The following is a 19,734-nucleotide window of genomic DNA, read 5'->3' as shown; positions in this document are numbered from 1 at the left end:
CTACTCCTACCCCTGTCGTAGATTGCGTTGCACAGTGGCTCAGTGGTTAGCACTGTTTTCTCACAACAAGAATATCACTGGTTCAAGTCCTTACCATGCTAGTCGACGTTTCTGTGTGGAGTTTACATGTTCACCCTGTGCTACCATGGATTTCTCCTGAGTCCCCTGGTTTCCTCCCATCATTCAAAGACATGCGACACAAGTGAATTGACTAATCCACATTGACACCATAGACATGCTCCTAGCCAGCAGTATATCTCTCCATAGCAATTCTTAATTGTCTTTAGCTATAAACAGCAGGGGAGTTCTCGAGATCTTCCTGAGCTGAATTTCCCCTCTCGCCCTGCAAACAAGAGGGAGCCCTGGGCTCGAGGATCTTCTGAGCTCAGGACTCTCTTCCGGGACAGCATGCCAAACAAGCTTTATAATCAATCATCAGCTAAGTGTGAATAAATAAATAAATAAATAAATGAACAAAACCAACAGCACTTTTCTGCACCTACAAATCTGCACCTGCTCTGCTATTAATCATAAAAACACATTCCATCTTAGACACAACCTGAGCATAAAACAAACACGTTGGGCCCTATCATACACCCGGCGCAATGTGGCACTAGGCGTGACGCAATTGTTGTTTGCTAGTTTCAGCTTGGCGCAAGAGTCGTTTTGTCGTTTTGCACCACGCTGTTTAAATAGCAAATGCATTTGCGCTCATATGTGTGCCCATAGGCGTTCTGATCTAAAAAAGGAGGTGTGTTGAGGCGCATTGCTGGCGCGTTGCTATTTTGAGAAACTATAATAGACTGTTCTAAAGACCAGAACAAAGCCGATCTAAAGTCCAGCGCAGAGCACGTTAGTTATGCGCCTCGCTTACACATTGCTTGATACAAACAGAATGTACATCAATACGCAAATATCTTTACATATAAAAATAATAAAAATATTAAGGATATATATAGGATATATTAAGGATATATACAAGATATAAATATAAAGGATTAAAATATTACAAAACATATTTTCTAGCCTACATTAATATAAAAACTATACTTTCATGCCTTCATCTCGGGGGGCTTTTTCAGTTTATTCATAACAATTTGCTTTTGTATATTTTTATTATTATTAGTATTATCTATTATATGCATATTTATATTTGTTTTACTAAAAACAAGCTTACATTTGTCCACCTGTCAGGTTTTAGACCATATGGGGCACATCATGTGTATTAAAATATAACTCAGTTTTTTGACCACACTCCGTTATTATTGTTCATTTATTCGTTTGCTGGAAATTAGAACTGAATTTAGAAATAGTTTAAACAAATCTTTGCGCTTAACAAACAAATATAATTATTTATAGGCTTATGGATGTCTGTGCATACAAGAAGTTTTCCTATCCACGAGAGTGAAAGTAAATGAGGAGGCTTATCTCTCATTCTCGCGCTGTAGATGCTCTGTTTAACTGTTTTCTCTCTAGTGAAGTGTTCAGTTTTTCCACTTACAAAGTCCGTCATGTAAATAGTAAATGCGCCATGGCGTGACGCAACTGACTCTTAAAGTGAATGGGAGATGAGACTCTGATTGGTTTATTCTCAAAACACACCTATAACTCATTAAGAGAATAAGCTCAACCCTGTTAGACCATGCGCCACGACGCAAAGTGGATTTTTCCGTCCTTATATTAGCAAAAGTGAATTCTGACACGCTCTTAATGCATTTGCGCCCTGCGCTTTGCACTTTCCGCATGGAACGTCAAAATAGAGCCCTTGGGGTTCATTCATGTACAATGAAATAGGCACATTTAAGCATCTCATAATGCAATGTTTTCTAGATTCTAAACTCAATTCAAATTTATTTGTAGTAATCAGTAATAATAAAACAAAGAGTTCAGTAAATTACTGTTAATTAGTACAGTACATCTGTAAAATGAATACATAGTTAAAGGATTGCACCTTTTTAGGCTCATCACTATGAATGACAAAAAATTCAAATTTGTTGTTTTCTAGGTCAATATGTCTAGGAACTATACTCTTATTTATAATAATCAAAGGATTTTGCTGCCGTACCATAACTGAAGCAGGCACTAAAATATTATGCAGCACCTGAAAAGTTGCTAACTTCATTTAATACAACCAATTTGTCCACCTTTCTTGCAACCCAATAAGAAACCTAGAGTTCGCTGGGGACTATTTTCAAGTGCAGCGTAATATCGTTGCTCCTGCTGTTGTCATGTTACATCAGCAAAGTTACTTTATTTTTACGCCAGAATGAGTGTATTAATTCCTAGTCACGTTGGTATAGAATAATAGCAGCTTTTTTCTTAGTACATGATGTAACTACAGAAGAGTCAAGCCAGGAGAATTATCCAAACTTTTTGGTCATTTTCAAGCGAGAAGCTAATGGTTTAATCCGATTCATTGATCTATGCTAAGCTAAAAATGCTCCAGCCAGACATGGAGATCAAACGAATGCATTCAAAAATAATAATGTTTAACTACTTAACTCTAGGGGAGTTGTAAAATAAACCTATTTTATAAAAAGTGAATGTACTTTTACAATAGGGAAAGTATATTCTATTTCTTTTTTGTATATTTTGTTTTGTATACTGAATCGGTAATCTAACAGAACATGAACTATATTTGACTACACTTACCTATACAAGTACTTTACATTCCACTTTATAATACTGTGCAATGTATTGTGCAAACATAAAGGAATTTAAGATTATAAAACTGTAGTGCATTGTTATTTGTGGTGCATAAATGAGTGGCATTGTGCATAAAGCATGCCCAAACCATCTGCGTATAAGGGCTTCCTGCACAACATTTCCTCGGGAGATTTTATTTAACTGCTGTCAAAGTGCCACTCTAATTTAAATCAAAAACAAGTATAAAACACATTATAGACATCCATCAGATACTGACACAAACAATAGACAGATGTAAATCAGAGTACTCTCATTAGCCTGTAGTAAATAATCCTATTTCTGTTTTTAGTTTATAATATAAGCTCAAGATTTTCCTTTTCAATGAATATGGTGAAACATATTTGCAATGAATTATATATTTCATATATATTGCCCACAAAATCAATCATAAGAGTAAATTTTTGTAAATTGAGATTTATACATCAGAATGCTGAATAAATAAGCTTTCCATTTATGTATGGATTGTTGGTATAGTTGAGATATATTTACAGTAATACATTTTCTAAATGTCTCAATATTCTAATGATTTTTTGGCACTAAAAATATATATTTTTTTAATTCAAAAAGGTATTTTTGGCTATTTTTACAAATAAGACTGGGTTTTAGCATAATTATAAGGCTGTGTTTTTTTTGTTGTTCGTTTACATTAAATTATATGTAAACAGTTCACATGTATTCTTTGTACACTATGTAAAAATGCTGGGTTGCAGTTGTGTTTTCATCTCGTTCAAATGCTGTTCTAAGGACGAACTACTTGTTTTTTATACATGTATTGTTACCTTTCAAACTGTAAAGATCTGTTTTTTTGCTTTGTTTTACTTACATTTTTTTGTTTTTGGTTGATGGATAAGGAAGAAACATGCTGCCACAACCGCACCTACAAATCCAAACGCATGAACAGCACCATATGATATTCCTGCTATGGCAGCTGCCGAAAAAACTGAAAATAAAACAAGAAAAAGATGGTTATTAATGTGAATATGACAGGTAAACAATGAATAATACCACTATGAACCATAAAACAAGCATGATATTTTCAAACTTCTGACATAACATCAGATATTTAGATTTTTATGCACATATTTTGTTATCATGTGTTACAGCAGGTCCCTGATTAAAAATACACGAGTAAAACACACAAGAAACTCAGCTTGAATATTTTCAAGAACGTGAAAAAGTGATAATGTGGTCACTTTGGTTAAGGATCATTATTATAAAAGTATATATTTATATTACATTGGAAAAGAGCCGCTAAATCTTTAGAAAGTCAAACACAGTTTAAGAAATGATGCGGTCACGTGAAGCATTATTTTTAGAATAATTTATTCCACATATTCTGTATACACTGGTTATTACTCTGTTCAGATGTTTTATTTTAAGATATTAGCAAGGTTTGGTGCATAAACACTACTGTGTTGCAAAATCATTTCTAGGGCTGCACAATATATGACAAAATTATCATTACCCATAAACTTTAACTAATTTTGTTTTAATAATTTTACTAATCTGATGTTACGACTTTATAGTTTTGCTCTCGGGTATAAGAGGTAACATTTAATGTGGTTAAAATTTGTGGTGAGTTGGTGGCAAAATTTCAACAACCAAAATACTCCAAAAATAAGTGAATTTATTTACAATAGTGAAAGTCAAACAGAAAAGAAAAAAGTATTATTTACAAGATCTCACAAAAGAAAATAAATCAACGTATATTATGGTTGGGGAAATGAGAATTAAGTGGCGCCAAATAAATGAAAGCAATATAACAAAACGCCCAAATCTAGCTAATATAACCCTCTCAACCAGGGGTCACCAAACTTGATCCTCGAGGGCCGGTGTCCTGCAGATTTTAGCTCCAACCCTAATCAAACACACCTGAACAAGCTGATCAAATTTTTACTAGGTGTACTTGAAACTCCCAAGCAGGTGTGTTGAGGCAAGTTGGAGCTAAACCCTGGAGGGACACCGGCCCTCCAGGACTGAGATTGGTGACCCCTGCTCTAAACTATCTAATAGAACATAAACAAACAGAACATCTTCAGTGTTTTCACACTATAACTAAATCTACTCTACCAACCAAAAATACAGAGAAAACTTACAGCGGGTGGCGCTCACTTCTAAACTAGTGTGTTTAGACAGTGGAGTTATCTATGTGATGTGAGATGTATGTCACGTGACCTCTAAACTCCTCGAATCCCAGGGGAAAGCTGACGCCAGAGAGCAGGGGATTTCCACAAGCACACATACAAGACGGTAACAGCGATCAACACAAGAACAAGACCAAAATCAAAACTCTAAATTAACATCAATATCACAGCACATAACAACAAGCCAAAACACACACACACACAAAAGCAAGCACAAACAAAGCTAGCAAGACAGAGCAAAGGCAGAACGAGCTTCCCCGCTCGCGTCCCTTTAAACTTTGAGCTCCTATCCTGATTGGTAGCGATGTTGATGACTTCACACGGTGAAATGGAGATTGACGTCTTCACTGATGAATGGGAGATCCTGAGAATTGACACAGAGAGAGAGGGAAGGAGCGAGAGAGAAAGAGAGAGAGAGCGCACACACACAAGCAAAACATACAGGCATATACATATGACTGTAACATCTGAATTGAGGAGACCCCATCCCCCCATATAATTATCCCAGGCTTTTTTATTTTTAATTTTGTGTGAACTATCCCTTTAACTGATTGTTGTTCGCATTTTCTTTAAATATATCGAGGACTGGAAATAAGACAATTGCTATTTTTATGAATTTTATCCTCCGCAGTGTGTATAAATCAGTGCAATTGGACTTTGTTCCTTAAACTTTGTGAGATAAAACAAACAAACTGCAGCTGACAACATGTATTTACTTTAGCCGTTATAGGTTATACGGAAATTGTACGTTTGCTGAAAAATAACTGAACTTTCATCAATCAACCAACTAAAAATCACCAATCAATCTTAAAAAAGGAGGTTCAATCAACTCACGGTTGACAGTAACAGTGAACTTCTTGTGTATGGAGTGTCTGCTGCTGCTGATCTTCAGTTCATACTCTCCAGAGTCTGCGGTTTTGGAGTTTATGATGGTCAGAGATCCAGACTGATGATCCAGGTTCAGTCTGCCTTTAAATCGTTCATCCGCCACCTCACGTACATTGAACTGTTGGGCTGTTTTATAGATTTCAGCGATGACAGTGTCGGTAAACATCCACACTATAAAATCATATATCTGTATATTTGTAAAACCAGTCTTCATTATGACGGATTCTCCCGCAGTCACTGACACATACTCCAATTCACCTGTCAAAACACAAACACAAGGAGAGCATTGATTCAGTTTCGTTATCCTCATTTCACTGGTCAGTCTATGGAATCTTTCTACTGTCTCTCTGGAGTGTGCTTTTAAACTGCTTTGGAACATTAAATGTATTCCATTGTTTCCATGGTGACACATCAAGCTTTAATTAAGAAGAGCAGCAGATTTGAAACATTCCTCATTCTGTACATTCTAAAAATTCCAACAGTAGTAACTAGTGGTGTAACTAGGCATGGGATGATAACCGTTTTCAAGGTATCAACCTTATTCTTCAATGCGGAAGTGTGCGCGTTTTTGCGATGGTTTTAGAACTTCCGATTTAGTTGCCTATGGGAGAAATGACTAGGAATAATAAATGGCAAAAATCGGTCAAACTACTTACTCTACAAACAAGTGTTTGCATGACAATACAGACAGAGTAGAATAATATAATAAGAAAATATCAGTTTGCAACACCAAGCAGCAAAACGAGCTGTTTTTAACGTTTAAAAATGAATGAAAGTGAATGAGACCGGAAGTTTCGAGCCAAAATGATTCAAATGGCTGCGCCCACTCGTACGCAGAGAATAAGGTGAATACCGTGGTTTGGAAAAGTCAAGGTTTTAAAACCGCCAAAATTTTCTATAATACCGTTCCTAAGGTATGTGCAAGAGTTTTTATTTACGTTTTATTTAGGGCAAAAGTATCTCTGGCAGAAAAAAATATCCCAAGATGGTGTTTTAAGTTGTAAAGAAATTGATGTTTTTGAAACTAATAAAAACAGCAGAAGTCAATCATTCATTTGATTAATTTAGTCTTGCATGTTTACTCTTCATAAACATGTTAAATGGCTCTCAAAATGAAATATATTGTGTTCAAAAATGAAAAAAAAATTTTTATTTAAAGATATATATTTTAGAACAATAATCACAATACTGTGAAATGGTGAAACTGACATTTTTATTCAAGGTTATCATATGCCTAGGTGTAAAGGATCACAAATCTCACAGTTCGGATCACACTACGGTTTTTGAATCATGGATCAGACCTTTTTTCGGATCAGCAAAAAAAGGAAGATACAAATGTCAATTGCTTTCTATTTGTACAAAAACATTACAGCAAAATCCACTGGATTAACAAACAGAACTCAGAACCTGTAATTTAATTTAAAAAAAAATCAAGAGAGAACCAGCTAAAAAAGATAAACATTTAACAGGAAAATTGATCTTTGCTGCTGCTAATGCTAAATATAGAAATCTAACATCTTCTACAACATATTATATTCATTTCCAATTAATGATTCAACAATTCACTCAAAAAACTTCATGTTTCATTATTGACCGTATTCTTCGCGTACAAGCAGTCACAGCCATTTGAAACTCTTTGGCTCAAGTAATCCAGTTTGATTCACTTCCATTCATTTTCAGACATTAGCATGCTTGATGTTGCAAACTGATATTTTCTGATCATATTATTCTGCTTTGTTTGTATAGTCATAAACACACTTGTTTGTGGAGCATGTAGTTAGACTGTTTTCTGCTGGTTTTTATTCCTAGTCATTTCTCTCATAGGCAACTGAATCGGAAGTTCTAAAACAATCACAAAAACGAGCGCACTTCTGCATTTTAGAATTAGGTGAATATGGGCTTTATTTTAACGATAGGCGCAAAGTTAAAAGCGCAGGCCGCAAAAGTATTAAGAACGTGTCCGAATCCACTTTTGCTATTTAAAGGATGGAAAAATACGCTCTGCGCCGCGGCGCATGGTCTAACAGGGTTGAGCTTATTCTCTTAACGAGTTATGGGTGTGTTTTGAGAATAAACCAATCAGAGTCTCATCTCCTATTTCCTTTAAGAGTCAGTTGTGTCGTGCCATGGTGCATTTGATATTTACATGGTGGGCTTTGTAAGTGGAAAAACTGAACGCTTCACTAGAGAGAAAACAGGTAAACAGAGCATCTGCAGCAAGAGAATACTTTCAATTTCACTTTGAATGTGTATTAAAACTTAATATGTATTAAAAAGATTATAACCTTACCATTTCCTAAGTGAGTGCACTATTCTGTGCTTCTGAATGGCTGGATTTAAAATTCTGTCGTGTTTCATCTGGTGCAAACAGCCAAATTGCTCATCACAGCGTGTTGTTAGGACATGGGTTACAATGTAACCTGCTCACCTAATGTTTACCTATGTAATATTTATATTATTTGCTAATTATTAACCTCATGTGGAACTGAATCTCATTTCGGAGTCTGCTAGTGTCCACCGGAGGGTGCATTTTCGGTCTCAGACACATGCTTTGAGAGGCTTCATGACTGAATGAATAAAATATGCGGTTATCAAACAAGGCAACTCAGGGTGCGGAAATATAAATGGCTAAACTTGCATTTGGCAAAACAAAGACAGTCATTCTGGCATGTACGTTTAGCAATGGTTTTCAGATAAACAAGAATGTTCACTGAGCATGTTTCTGAAATATCTGCAACCATATTATGGTATTTTTATGCTTTATAAGAGTCAAAAACGTACATACAGCACATTTAATATTTACTTTTCTTACAGCAACTGCTGCTTACATGATATGCATTTGCTGTTACTGACATGAAATGAGCTTTGCTGCCTAATTTCTGATTTGGCTGTTGCCAAGTGTATAGCAGCAACAAGCAAACACCTCTCTGTTTAATACTGAACAAACATAAAGCACCGCAATACAGGGCTAACAACGGAAACATTCACAAATTACAAGTGTTAAATGTGTCATGACCTGGGGTTAAAAGTGGGGTTTAGAACACCAGATTCAAGTGTTCAGCCCTAATATTTATTTTGTATACATATTTTTTGGGCATTTTGCCTGTATTTGATACAACAGTAGAATATCAGAAAGTAAACGCAGGAAAGAGAGGGAGATAGGATTGGGAAAGGCCCACGATGGGACTCGAACTCGAGGCACACAGAGCAATATTGCTGGGCTACTGCATAAACAAAATCCCTAATATATCTCTAAAATAATTGCTTAAACTAAACGTTTAGCCCTAAAAACTAATTTACTTTTCATCTGCTGTATTGATCTACTCACCGCTGACAGTTACAGTGTATGTCTTGAGTATTGTGTGTCTGCTGTTCCTGATGGACACTTCATAAAGTCCAGAGTGTCTGGTTTCAATATTTGTGATGGTCAGGGATCCAGTCCAATATTCCACCTGCAGTTTGTGTCCAAATCTTTCATCAGCACCATCAGATGTGGAGAAGATTCCAGCCGTTCTGTTGATTTCAACTATAGAGTCGTTCTTATGCTCAAGCCTCCACCATATCATATCATAAATCTGTATGTCAGGGACATCAGTGTGTAAAGTGACTGAGTCTCCCTCAATCACTGAAACAGGCTGGATTTCAGCAGCAGGCAGAGCTGAAAATCAAAATAATAAATAATAATTAATGTATTTTTTTCACAATGAAAAAAAACAACAACAATTGGATCAACTTAATTATATTAAGGTTTTTTTTTAACATCTTAATACTGAAAATTAAACAATCATTTTATCTGTATAAAGTCTGCAATTTGTGTAATTTTTCATCTTTTTCAGTATAACATTTTTCAGTGTAAAATTTCAAAACTAGCCATGTTCTGGATAAAACATTACTTTATGGACTGTAAAAATGTAAATAAAAGATGGTTATTAAAAAATAATAAATGAAGGATAAAGTAAAATAACAATAAAATTAAATCAAAATACAAAACCAATATTGAAACCTGATTCGATACTTCTACAATACATAAAGGCTTAGTAGAGACATGGGAGCTTGTCAGGACAAGTAGTTTGTCAGAAATCTTTTTATAAAGGGCTGGCAGAGCTTTCTCGGTGAAATAGTGGCGAGACGTGTAAATGAAGCCTTTTCCATTCCACCTCTTGGATTTCTAAGTTTACATATCTCACAATTTTGGCAATGGCAATGTCGTCGTCTTTAACTTTATAATACCTCCAGACCGCAGACATACTTGTGCTTTCCACTTCAAGCTGCTTCCGTGTTCTACTTTGTCAGCATTTAACCAATAGTGTCTCTGCAACAAAGTGATGTTGTACACCACACCTTGGTGTTTCTATGGATATACATATATATATATATATATATATATACACAGTTGAAGTCAGAATTATTAGCCCCTCTGAATTATTAGCCCCCGTTTATTTTTTCCCCAATTTATGTTTAGCGGAGAGATTTCTTCAACACATTTCTAAACATAATAGTTTTAATAACTCATCTCTAGTAACTGATTTCTTTTATCTTTGTCATGATGACAGTAAATAATATTTGACTAGATATTTCTCAAGACACTTCTATACAGCTTAAAGTGACTTTTAAAGGCTTAACTAGGTTAATTAGGTTAATTAGGCAGGTTAGGGTAATTAAGCAAGTTATTGTATAATGATGGTTTGTTCTGTTAAAAAAAAATATATATATATAGCTTATAGGGGCTAATACTTTTGACCTTGAAATGTTTTTAAAAGTTTAAAAACTGCTGAAAAAAAAAAAATAAATAAATAAAAATAAAAAAAAAAAATATATATATATATATATATATATATATATATATATATATATATATATATATATATATATATATATATATATATATATATATATTCAAAGTCCTAATCGGGAGGCAGGAGGTAATATCTGATTTTGATCTAGTCTGAAACCTCGTGATCGGATCTGGACATCCAAAAATTATTTAGTTTGAAGTTTCAGCCAAAATAATTCCTATACAATATTCAAATGTACTTCTTTGTTGTCAAAAAACCGCCATCTTGAAGGACATTTATATTCTCACTAAGCTTTGTTCAGGCTGCAGGTAAATGTGGCCCAAATATTATCTACATGTCTCTTAAAGGGATAGTTCACCCAAAAATAAACAAAAGTTGTTACAATCCTGTATATATTTCTCAGTTCTACAGAAAAAAAAGAAAGATACAGTGCTCAACATATTTGAGTACACCCCTCACAAATCTCTCATTTACAGATGAATGTTTTCTATACGAAGTTGAACAATAGTATATTTGCTCATAAACATTAGATTAGTCAGTAGTGAAGCCAAATCTGGAGATAATCGAACCAAATAACTTATGATAATGGCCTAAAATCAGTAGCCTAAATTTATATGTTAGAGAAAGATATTAAATACAAATTTAAAAGGAGCAAAATTCAAGAGAACAAAAAAAAAAGCACAATTTTGTTGAAATGTTGTAGTTTTCCCCCCAATCCTTCGCATGAATTAAATGTATTATCTTTTCATTTCTACAGATGTTTGGAGAATAAAATATTTTTCTAATAAATATGTCTGTTTAATAAATCTGTTTTGTTTAAATGCACCAATATATGACCCATATTCATTAAGAAATGGATAAAAATGCTCATTTTGAAAATGGGGTGTACTCATATATGCTGAGCACTATATATGGAATAAATACATGTCAGTAAACAGACAGATTTCACCACCCATTGACTCCCATAGTATGTCTTTTTCCTACAATGGCAGCAAATGGGTGCCGAGATTTGTTTGGTAACTCTAATCAGTTTTCACTACATTATCACTAGCATATCAACATATCGGCCAACATTTGTAAAAGCATTTATTCATTCAATCATTCGTTCGTTCGTTTTCCTTTGGCTTAGTCCCTTTATTCATCAGGGGCCACAACAGCGGAATGAACCACCAACTTATCCAGCATATGTTTTACACAGCAGATGCCCTTCCAGCATCTGGTGTGTAAAACAACTTCCAATACAACAACCATACACTACGGCTAATTTAGTTGATCAATTCCCCTATAGCGCATGTGTTTGGACTGTGGGGGAAACCCACGCCAACACGGGGAGAACATGCAAACTCCACACAGAACTGCCCACTGACCCAGCCTGGACTTGAACCAGCAAACTTTTTGCTGTAAAGCGACAGTGCTAACCACTGAGTCACCGTGTTGCCCCTGGTAAATACATCGCAAAACATAATCTTGACATTTTGGGTGGGAAATAAATATGAACAACCTCACCAAAAAAAAAAAAAAGGTTAAACAAAAAAAAAAAAATCATGCATCAGTGACAGCCCAAAACGCGTAAAGATCCAGCCATGAATACAAAACAAGACTGACAAGAATGACAGGATTCAACATGCTTATCATTTCTGGGTGATATGTAGTAAAGCATAAAGTAGGCCCAAATAAAAAAAATACTGTAGTAAATCACAATAAATACTGCAGTGTTTTCGACCCATTTTATAGTTAAGTACCTGAAGTTATCTGTTGTGGTGATTCTACAGTTGGTATGGTAACACAACAACTATTGTAATATATACAAATGACCCAATATTGCATTGTTTACACAACTATATATTACACCACAGTTTACCGTAGTAAAAACTACATTAGTTAAACACTTCAGTTAAGCCAATTATACAGTATCCTGCAGCATTGATCAATGAAGAGTTGCAAATACGATAATATATAAAGTATAATACACTTCACCTTAGTATGGTCCAAAACTATTTAGTCTTTACTATAAAAAATACAATAATATTTAGTTCCTGTAGGAGGATTTTTGTTATTTTCCACTCTGTGAATAAGCAAGCAAGCTATGTTATTAATTAGACACTCACCATTGAAATTGAATGTCTTCTTAAAGGTCTTGGTGTTGGAAACAGCTACTTCATAAAGTCCAGAGTCTGTGGTTTTGATATTTGTGATGGTCAGATCTCCAGTCTGATGCTCCAGCTTCAGTCTGTTTCCGAATCTCTCTTTAAGGACATCGTCAACTGTAATGTTTTTGTTTTGTCTGTTGATTTCAGCAATGAAGATAGCGCCAAACCTCCATTCTACCTTGTCATCTTGGTGTATTTCAGACAGACTGGTGTGTAGGGTGACAGACTCTCCCGTCTTCACTGACACGGCCTCTGTTTCTTCTGTTTCACCAAACACACCTGCAGAACAAAGATGATTATAGTTAGATACATATATATATACATACATATATATATATATACATACATATATATATATATATATATATATATATATATATATATATATATATATATATATATATATATATATATATATATATATATATATATAATGCAAACACTAGAAAAACGTTTGAAGTTTTCAGTTTGTTTGTATAATCTATAATTATGACAAAATATTTTAAATAATATGATGCAGAAAGCATTTCAAAATACTAAAGTATGCTGTAGCTTACTGGTAAATTCATTACTGTTAAATTACAGTATGGTCCAGGTTGAACTAATACTCCAGTATTCCTAAAATAATAATAATATTAATAATGCACTTCAATTGCAATGAGCATTTCTTAAACATGAATAACTAGAACTGGAATGTTACTTAGAGTAGCTCTATTGTATTTATAAATGAATGTCATCAAATGCAAAATGAAGGCTATATTCATTAAATGGGAATAAGAAAAGAATATTTCAGGAAGTAAAACCGAAAGTATTTAACAAACCTTACCGTCATCGGTGCTCAAAAGAAACAAAAATAACAATAAAAACTTCTTCATAGTACTGTAAACATTAAATACGCAGTTTCTTAAAATGATCGCGTGATATATTTATAGTCTTCTCTGTTTTGTTTCGGAGTCTGTCCGAGTTTCAGATGACTAAAAAAAATCCACTGAGAGATTAAAGATTAAGATTCATGACTGTCTTGCCAAAACCGCAGAAAGTATCTGTAAAGGTTAAACGTTTATGTGAAGTAATAACGCACAGCGCCACCTAGTGACGTAGCTCTACGCCATTTATAATCTATTCAATTTTATTAGCATATCGTTTTTTACAATATTTATTGCTCACAAAAAACTAAAAGTAGCTATATCAAAGGTGCATATTATTGCATTACAATCAAATTCAGAAAAGATAAGGTTATTAGTTGGCCTATCACTTATTAGGCTAGTTATAATAACTAATTTACTAGTAACTAGGCTATCAGCTAACAGTTAAAGTTATTATATATCCACATAGTTAACCTGCAGTTGTATAGTTGGTCAATGAAGTGTGTTTGTGTATGTGTTGTCCTCGAAGTAATATCTGTAATGATTTAGGCTATCGTTAGCGAATTGAGGTAAAGTTAGCTTTATATTCAAACATTCAGACTTTCTCCTTAATATATTTTCACAAAAATATCCTTTGCAAAATCTAAATAGTGAAATCATATTGGCAGTAAATGACCAAAGTACAACATTGTTTACAGTAAAACACAGTGCTAAATGTTGTTTTTAAGTCATACTTGGATTTTTTTCCCAGCATGAATATTAAAAGTATCATGTTAAACGACATAGGGAGCATGTTACAAGGGTTGTCACTGAATGAATGTGCGAATATAAAACCAACTTTACCTCAATCGTTAGCGATTATGGTAAGACATGCACACGTAAACTGTAAACCTTTACGGGAAAACTGTAAGTTCGTTCAAAGATGAAACTTAAACGGCCTACTTTCTGTAACAAATGAACGAGGATGAAGCGAAGTTATAATTCTTAATTAAAATGAAAAACCTGTAAGATGGAGTAACAGCTGGACTGAACCCTGAGGGTAAACCTGATTATAAAGTTTAGGCACACAGGTGACAGGCGGCGATTAACAAACATTAAGCGGTATTTTTTATTACATTTCTTTTGTTATTATTTTATTTTTTATGTGTTATGATCTTCATATTTTTTATGTAACCCCCTGGCATTGTTCTGTATATGTTATTTATGCATTAATAATAGTAGTAATAATAATAATAATTAATAATAATAAAACCATGCGATATATACTAGAAATAAATCAGTGACACATTAAGCCCACAAGATGTCGCGCTTGGTTAGCAATACATTTATGTAGCTTCTTCATCGTTAGCTACATACACACATGCAGAGAGAAAATTACGTTTCTCTCGACCCTATAGATGCTGTATTTTGGATGGTTTATGCACGAAAGACATTACTAAAGTTATTAAAGTAATGATTGACCTTTTCAGATAATTAGATAACTTTGCTGCTATCTATCAATTTAATTCAATTCAATAACTTTGTCTATCCCACAGGAATTAGACTATTGTCTTTAGACAACAGCAAAACATAAATACACTTACATTAAAAAGTGCAATTCATCATTCAATTATCTGATTGTGCAATTATCTACAATTTATATTACAATATTATAAAGTATTGAAGTATAACTAAATCAGAAATTGTCCCAGATTCCAATTGTTGCAGCAAACAATTATTTTCTCGTTTCATGTGCATTCATTTAGCAGCAGCAGTATTCATTGTATTGCATTGTATTCATTCATTCATTCATTATCATCCACTTTTTAGAGATTTTTTCTTTCAGTCTCAGGAGAGAACCCCAGACTTCCCTCTCCCCAGACACTTTCTCCAGCTCCTCCTGGGATCCCGAGGCGTTCCCAGGCCAGCCGAAAGAAATAGGTCCAATCCCAATCCTAATATATATATATATATATATATATATATATATATATATATATATATATATATATATATATATATATATATATAAAAATAATTTTTTATTTATTTATATATTTTTTTAAAGCATGATGGTAAAACACGAACGCGGTTATAAATATATTAAAACATGTGCTTGTTTGTTGTAAAAATCCGTAATAATGACAAAAATATATTAATTTGTGGACCTCCTTACTTCCGGGTGCAGCTATCCTGACGTTGTGGCTGGTGTATTGTGGGAAATTTTCTTACCCCTTGGTTTCGAGTGTAGTCCTGAAAAATCTCCATTCGAAGGGGTATCTACCCCTTCCCCTTAGCCATAGGCCTTCAAGCTAAAGAGAATTGGGAAGGGGCTGGGGAAGGGCTAAGGGGTAGAATTGGGATTGGGCCATAGTCTCTCCAGCAGGTCTTTCCCGAGGCTTCCTTCCTGTGGGACATGCCTGAAACACCTCCCTAGGTAGGCATTCGAATCACATGCCCAAGCCACCTCAGCTGACTTCTCTCGATGTGGAGGAGCAGCAGCTCTACTCTGAGTTCCTCCCTGGTGACAGAGCTCCTCACCCTATCTATAAGGGTGCCACCCTGCCACCCTGCGAAAGAAACTCATTTCAGTAGCTTGTATCTGAGATTTTGTTCTTTCGGTCATGACCCAAAGCTCATGACCATAGGTGAGAGTAGGAACGTAGATTGACTGGTAAATCGAGAGCTTTGCCTTTTGGCTCACTTCCTTCTTTATCGATATATCGACCGCATTACTGCTGCCACTGCACTGATCCACCTGTCAATCTCACGCTCCATCCTTCCCTCACTCGTCAACAAAACCCCAAGATACTTGAACTCCTTCACCTGGGCTAAGGTGGAAAACATTACAATTAACATTATAAATAGATCACAAAACCAATTTGTACTATAAATGTAGGCCTACTAACAAAAGAATCATAACATTTCAAGTTACACAAGTGAATGATGTCCACACATAAAAATTCCCAACAACAAAATAGAGATTCAACACACAGTTCATTAAACGTTTTGTATTTCTATGTAAAACAGCTGCAGTTTGGTGGCCGTGTCATGAACAAGCCTCCTGTGCAAACATGCGATTTCTTTACAGTTCAGGGTGAAACAGTTAGTTTGTAATTCAAGTCTTGGCGAACAATCTCTATCAAACAATATATTTTAAACAGTATATTGATACATAATAAGAATGATACATAAAATAATTCTCTTTATTCGCCATTTCCAACTGGGGATACTCTTCACGGGGCTCTCAGACTATGCAGAGTCACGATTCGATCCAAGACCAACGACGAGATGATCCCAAGGTTTCCATATCCTGGACCGGGCCGTATCCTGAGCAGCTACTGTGGTGGTCATGGAGGAGTGGAGAACATGAAACTGATTCCTGTGACGCTCCAGAGACAGACGAGTCTTCACTGAGGCCAGCTTCCAGCCTCCGCCGCTGAGACTGCAGCTCTGCACAAGACGTTTGGCCAGCGGGGAAATTAAAATGGTCGTGCCCAACTGAGCCTGGTTTCTCTCAAGGTTTTTTTTCTTCACTTCCGCCTTTAGTGAAGTTTTTTTCCCTCTCCGCTGTCGCCACTGGCTTGCATGGTTCGGGATCTGTAGAGCTGCGCATCGTTGGATTTGCTCTTCAGTGTTTGGACTCTCAGTAGAGATTATTAAACCACACTAAACTGAACTGAACTTAAACACTACAAACTGAACTACACTGTTCCTATTTACTATGATATTTTATGTGAAGCTGCTTTGACACAATCTACATTGTATAAGCGATATACAAATAAAGGTGAATTGAATTGAATACAAAAATACTACATAGCCCCATCCCCCGCTTTTTCCCTCTGTAATGATGCTCTGTCATTAAATTATTAAAAATAAATAAACTACATTTAACAAGAAATGCAACACACATTAATTTGAGCTTAGTAGCATTCGCTTATATGCCATCATAAAAATACATTTGCTCTTTAAGTTTAAACTTCTCTGCGAAGAAAATGTATTGTTATTGTTTGTGAATTTTCTTTTGTATGTTTTTTATTTAAGTGCACAAGCTTTTGCATAAACTTTGTTTGGCATGGAAATTTTATATTTACACTAATGTAATTGCACTCAAAGGAAATTATTTATACCAAAAAAAAAAATATATATATATATATATATATAGGCTACAGCGATTTGTCTATTGAAAATAACTGTTTATAAAGTATGTTCTTGTTCTTTGTCTTCACCATTGGAATTGCAATTTTAAAAGGCACATCTTACACATGATCCAACAAGTAGCCTACTTTAACCATAGGTCATTTAACCGTTTAAACCACCCATTTTGTCACACGCCAGCATCATTTCATTTGCATAGGCAAAGTTTCATGTGGTGAAATGTGATACGCCAGATTTACAGTGAGCAAAGCATACAACCCAATAAACAGCACAGTCATATTCGGTGTTTGCCATGTTGAATCAGTTTGACCCATAATGCAGATCAAATGATATCGACTCAATTTGCACCTTGGTCAAATTAGTGAGATTGTGTGAATTTACATTGTTGTTTATGGAGCTGCTTTAGTCCAGAGTGGTTTATTAACGGTGTGAGGTTACATAAGATGACTTGAATCAAATGCACTAACTCGTTTGACCGACCGCACCCTTTTTTCCTGAGTGTGACACATGCAGCAAACAAACACGCCACATGGAAAGTGTGTTTGATTCATTTCTTGTGGCAAACCACTTCTGTTAAACAAACAAATGACTTCCTGTGTAAAGATTAACAAATGTCATTATCTGAAATGTAATGACTTTAAATGTTTACTTTGCAGCAGTGAACACTGCTGAAGCGATAGTTTGGGAAATCAGCTTGAAAGAAAATACCTGATTTTATCAAACTGATCAACGGAATTTATGTAGGTTCACAAAGAGCCCAAAAAGAAATTAGGCTTACTAAACAATGTTAATGCACAGTTATATGTAATGTAATGTGTATTTATATAGTGCATTTATGGTGTATGGCCAAAGCGCTTCACAAACATAAGGAGGTCTCTCCAATTACGTAAATACTATCCACTGGTGGTGATGAACATACTAGGCTAAATCAAAGTTAGATTAGGAATTAATTTTTTGGGATATTTAGGCCTAATATAGATTATAATTATAAATTTAAGCAAAATAAGGGCAATTTCTCTAAAGTGAGCTTTCACTGTAAACTTTCATTTGGAGCAAATAATAAATAAATAAATATATATAAATATATATATACATACAATTAATTGAACAGTTGAAGTCAGAAATATTAGCCCCCCTGAATTATTAGCCCCCTGTTTATTTTTCCCCAATTTTTGTTTAACAGAGAGATTTCTTCAACACATTTCTAACCATAATAGTTTTTAATAAAGTGTGTTTAGTAAAACACTTTCGTCATGATGACAGTAAATAATATTTGACTAGATATTCTTCAAGACACTTCTATACAGCTTAAAGTGACATTTAAAGAGCCCATATTATAGATGAAATAGGGTCATATTTAGGTTGTAAGGGTCTCCAACAACAGTCTAATATGCATGCAAGGTCAAACAACACTTTGATGGTCTTATAATCTGCATTTATTTTTACCTAGTTATCCCAGCGACTCCCATATGAATCGTTCAGCGATTAATTTGTACCCAAACCCGTCCTCAGCGCGAAGCTAATCTGCGCTGATTGGACCGATGACAGGCTGCTGCGATTGGTCGACGACACTGACAGGCTTCAGGGCGAGACAGAGTGAAATGCCCAGCAGATTATCAACAATATAAAAGTAGTCACAGTGTACACACGCTTCATAGTGGATTTTGGCTGCCAGTGGGTGAATGTAAATACAGACGATGGACTAGAAAATACTGACGACTAACTATTTTATCAAGCAAAAAGTCCAAGAACTGGCGAGGATATGTCCTAGCAGTCTACTTGCTCTTTTTACACACACGCACACACAGGGCCGGCGCGTCCAGAGACGGCGCGGCGGCGACACCTCCCTCCCCCTCCGCGTCCTCAGTTACATCCGCGATTACAACCCTAAGATTTCAACCGCGACACCCCCTAAAGTCCTCACTTTACAAACGGGTCCCTTTGATCACCCTTTGCCTAGAGCTTTACCCTATTCAGACACACACACACACACACACACATCAACCTCCTAAGAGGAGACACTCACACAAACGACCGTCCTCAGAGG

At 35.1% G+C, this 19,734-nt stretch overlaps 1 protein-coding gene across 1 annotated transcript in view; it reads right to left on the bottom strand.

The window, feature by feature from the left end:
• Window positions 1–14,892, bottom strand: part of LOC130216587 (uncharacterized) — a 16,497-nt gene extending 1,605 nt beyond the window's left edge. Inside the window, exons 1-5 of the mRNA XM_056448481.1 lie at window positions 14,874–14,892; window positions 12,643–12,963; window positions 9,067–9,396; window positions 5,685–5,996; window positions 3,530–3,646 (exon numbers count right to left, since the gene is read on the bottom strand). Of these exons, the coding sequence (XP_056304456.1) occupies window positions 3,530–3,646; window positions 5,685–5,996; window positions 9,067–9,396; window positions 12,643–12,963; window positions 14,874–14,892 (1,099 nt within the window). The remainder of the gene's footprint in view (window positions 1–3,529; window positions 3,647–5,684; window positions 5,997–9,066; window positions 9,397–12,642; window positions 12,964–14,873) is intronic.
• Between the last annotated feature and the right edge of the window lie 4,842 nt (window positions 14,893–19,734).

This window comes from Danio aesculapii, chromosome 22, assembly GCF_903798145.1.
Source record: "Danio aesculapii chromosome 22, fDanAes4.1, whole genome shotgun sequence".
NCBI lineage: Eukaryota > Metazoa > Chordata > Actinopteri > Cypriniformes > Danionidae > Danio > Danio aesculapii.
The sequence above is the reverse complement of the archived record's forward strand: the minus strand, read 5'-3'. Positions and strand labels throughout refer to the sequence as shown.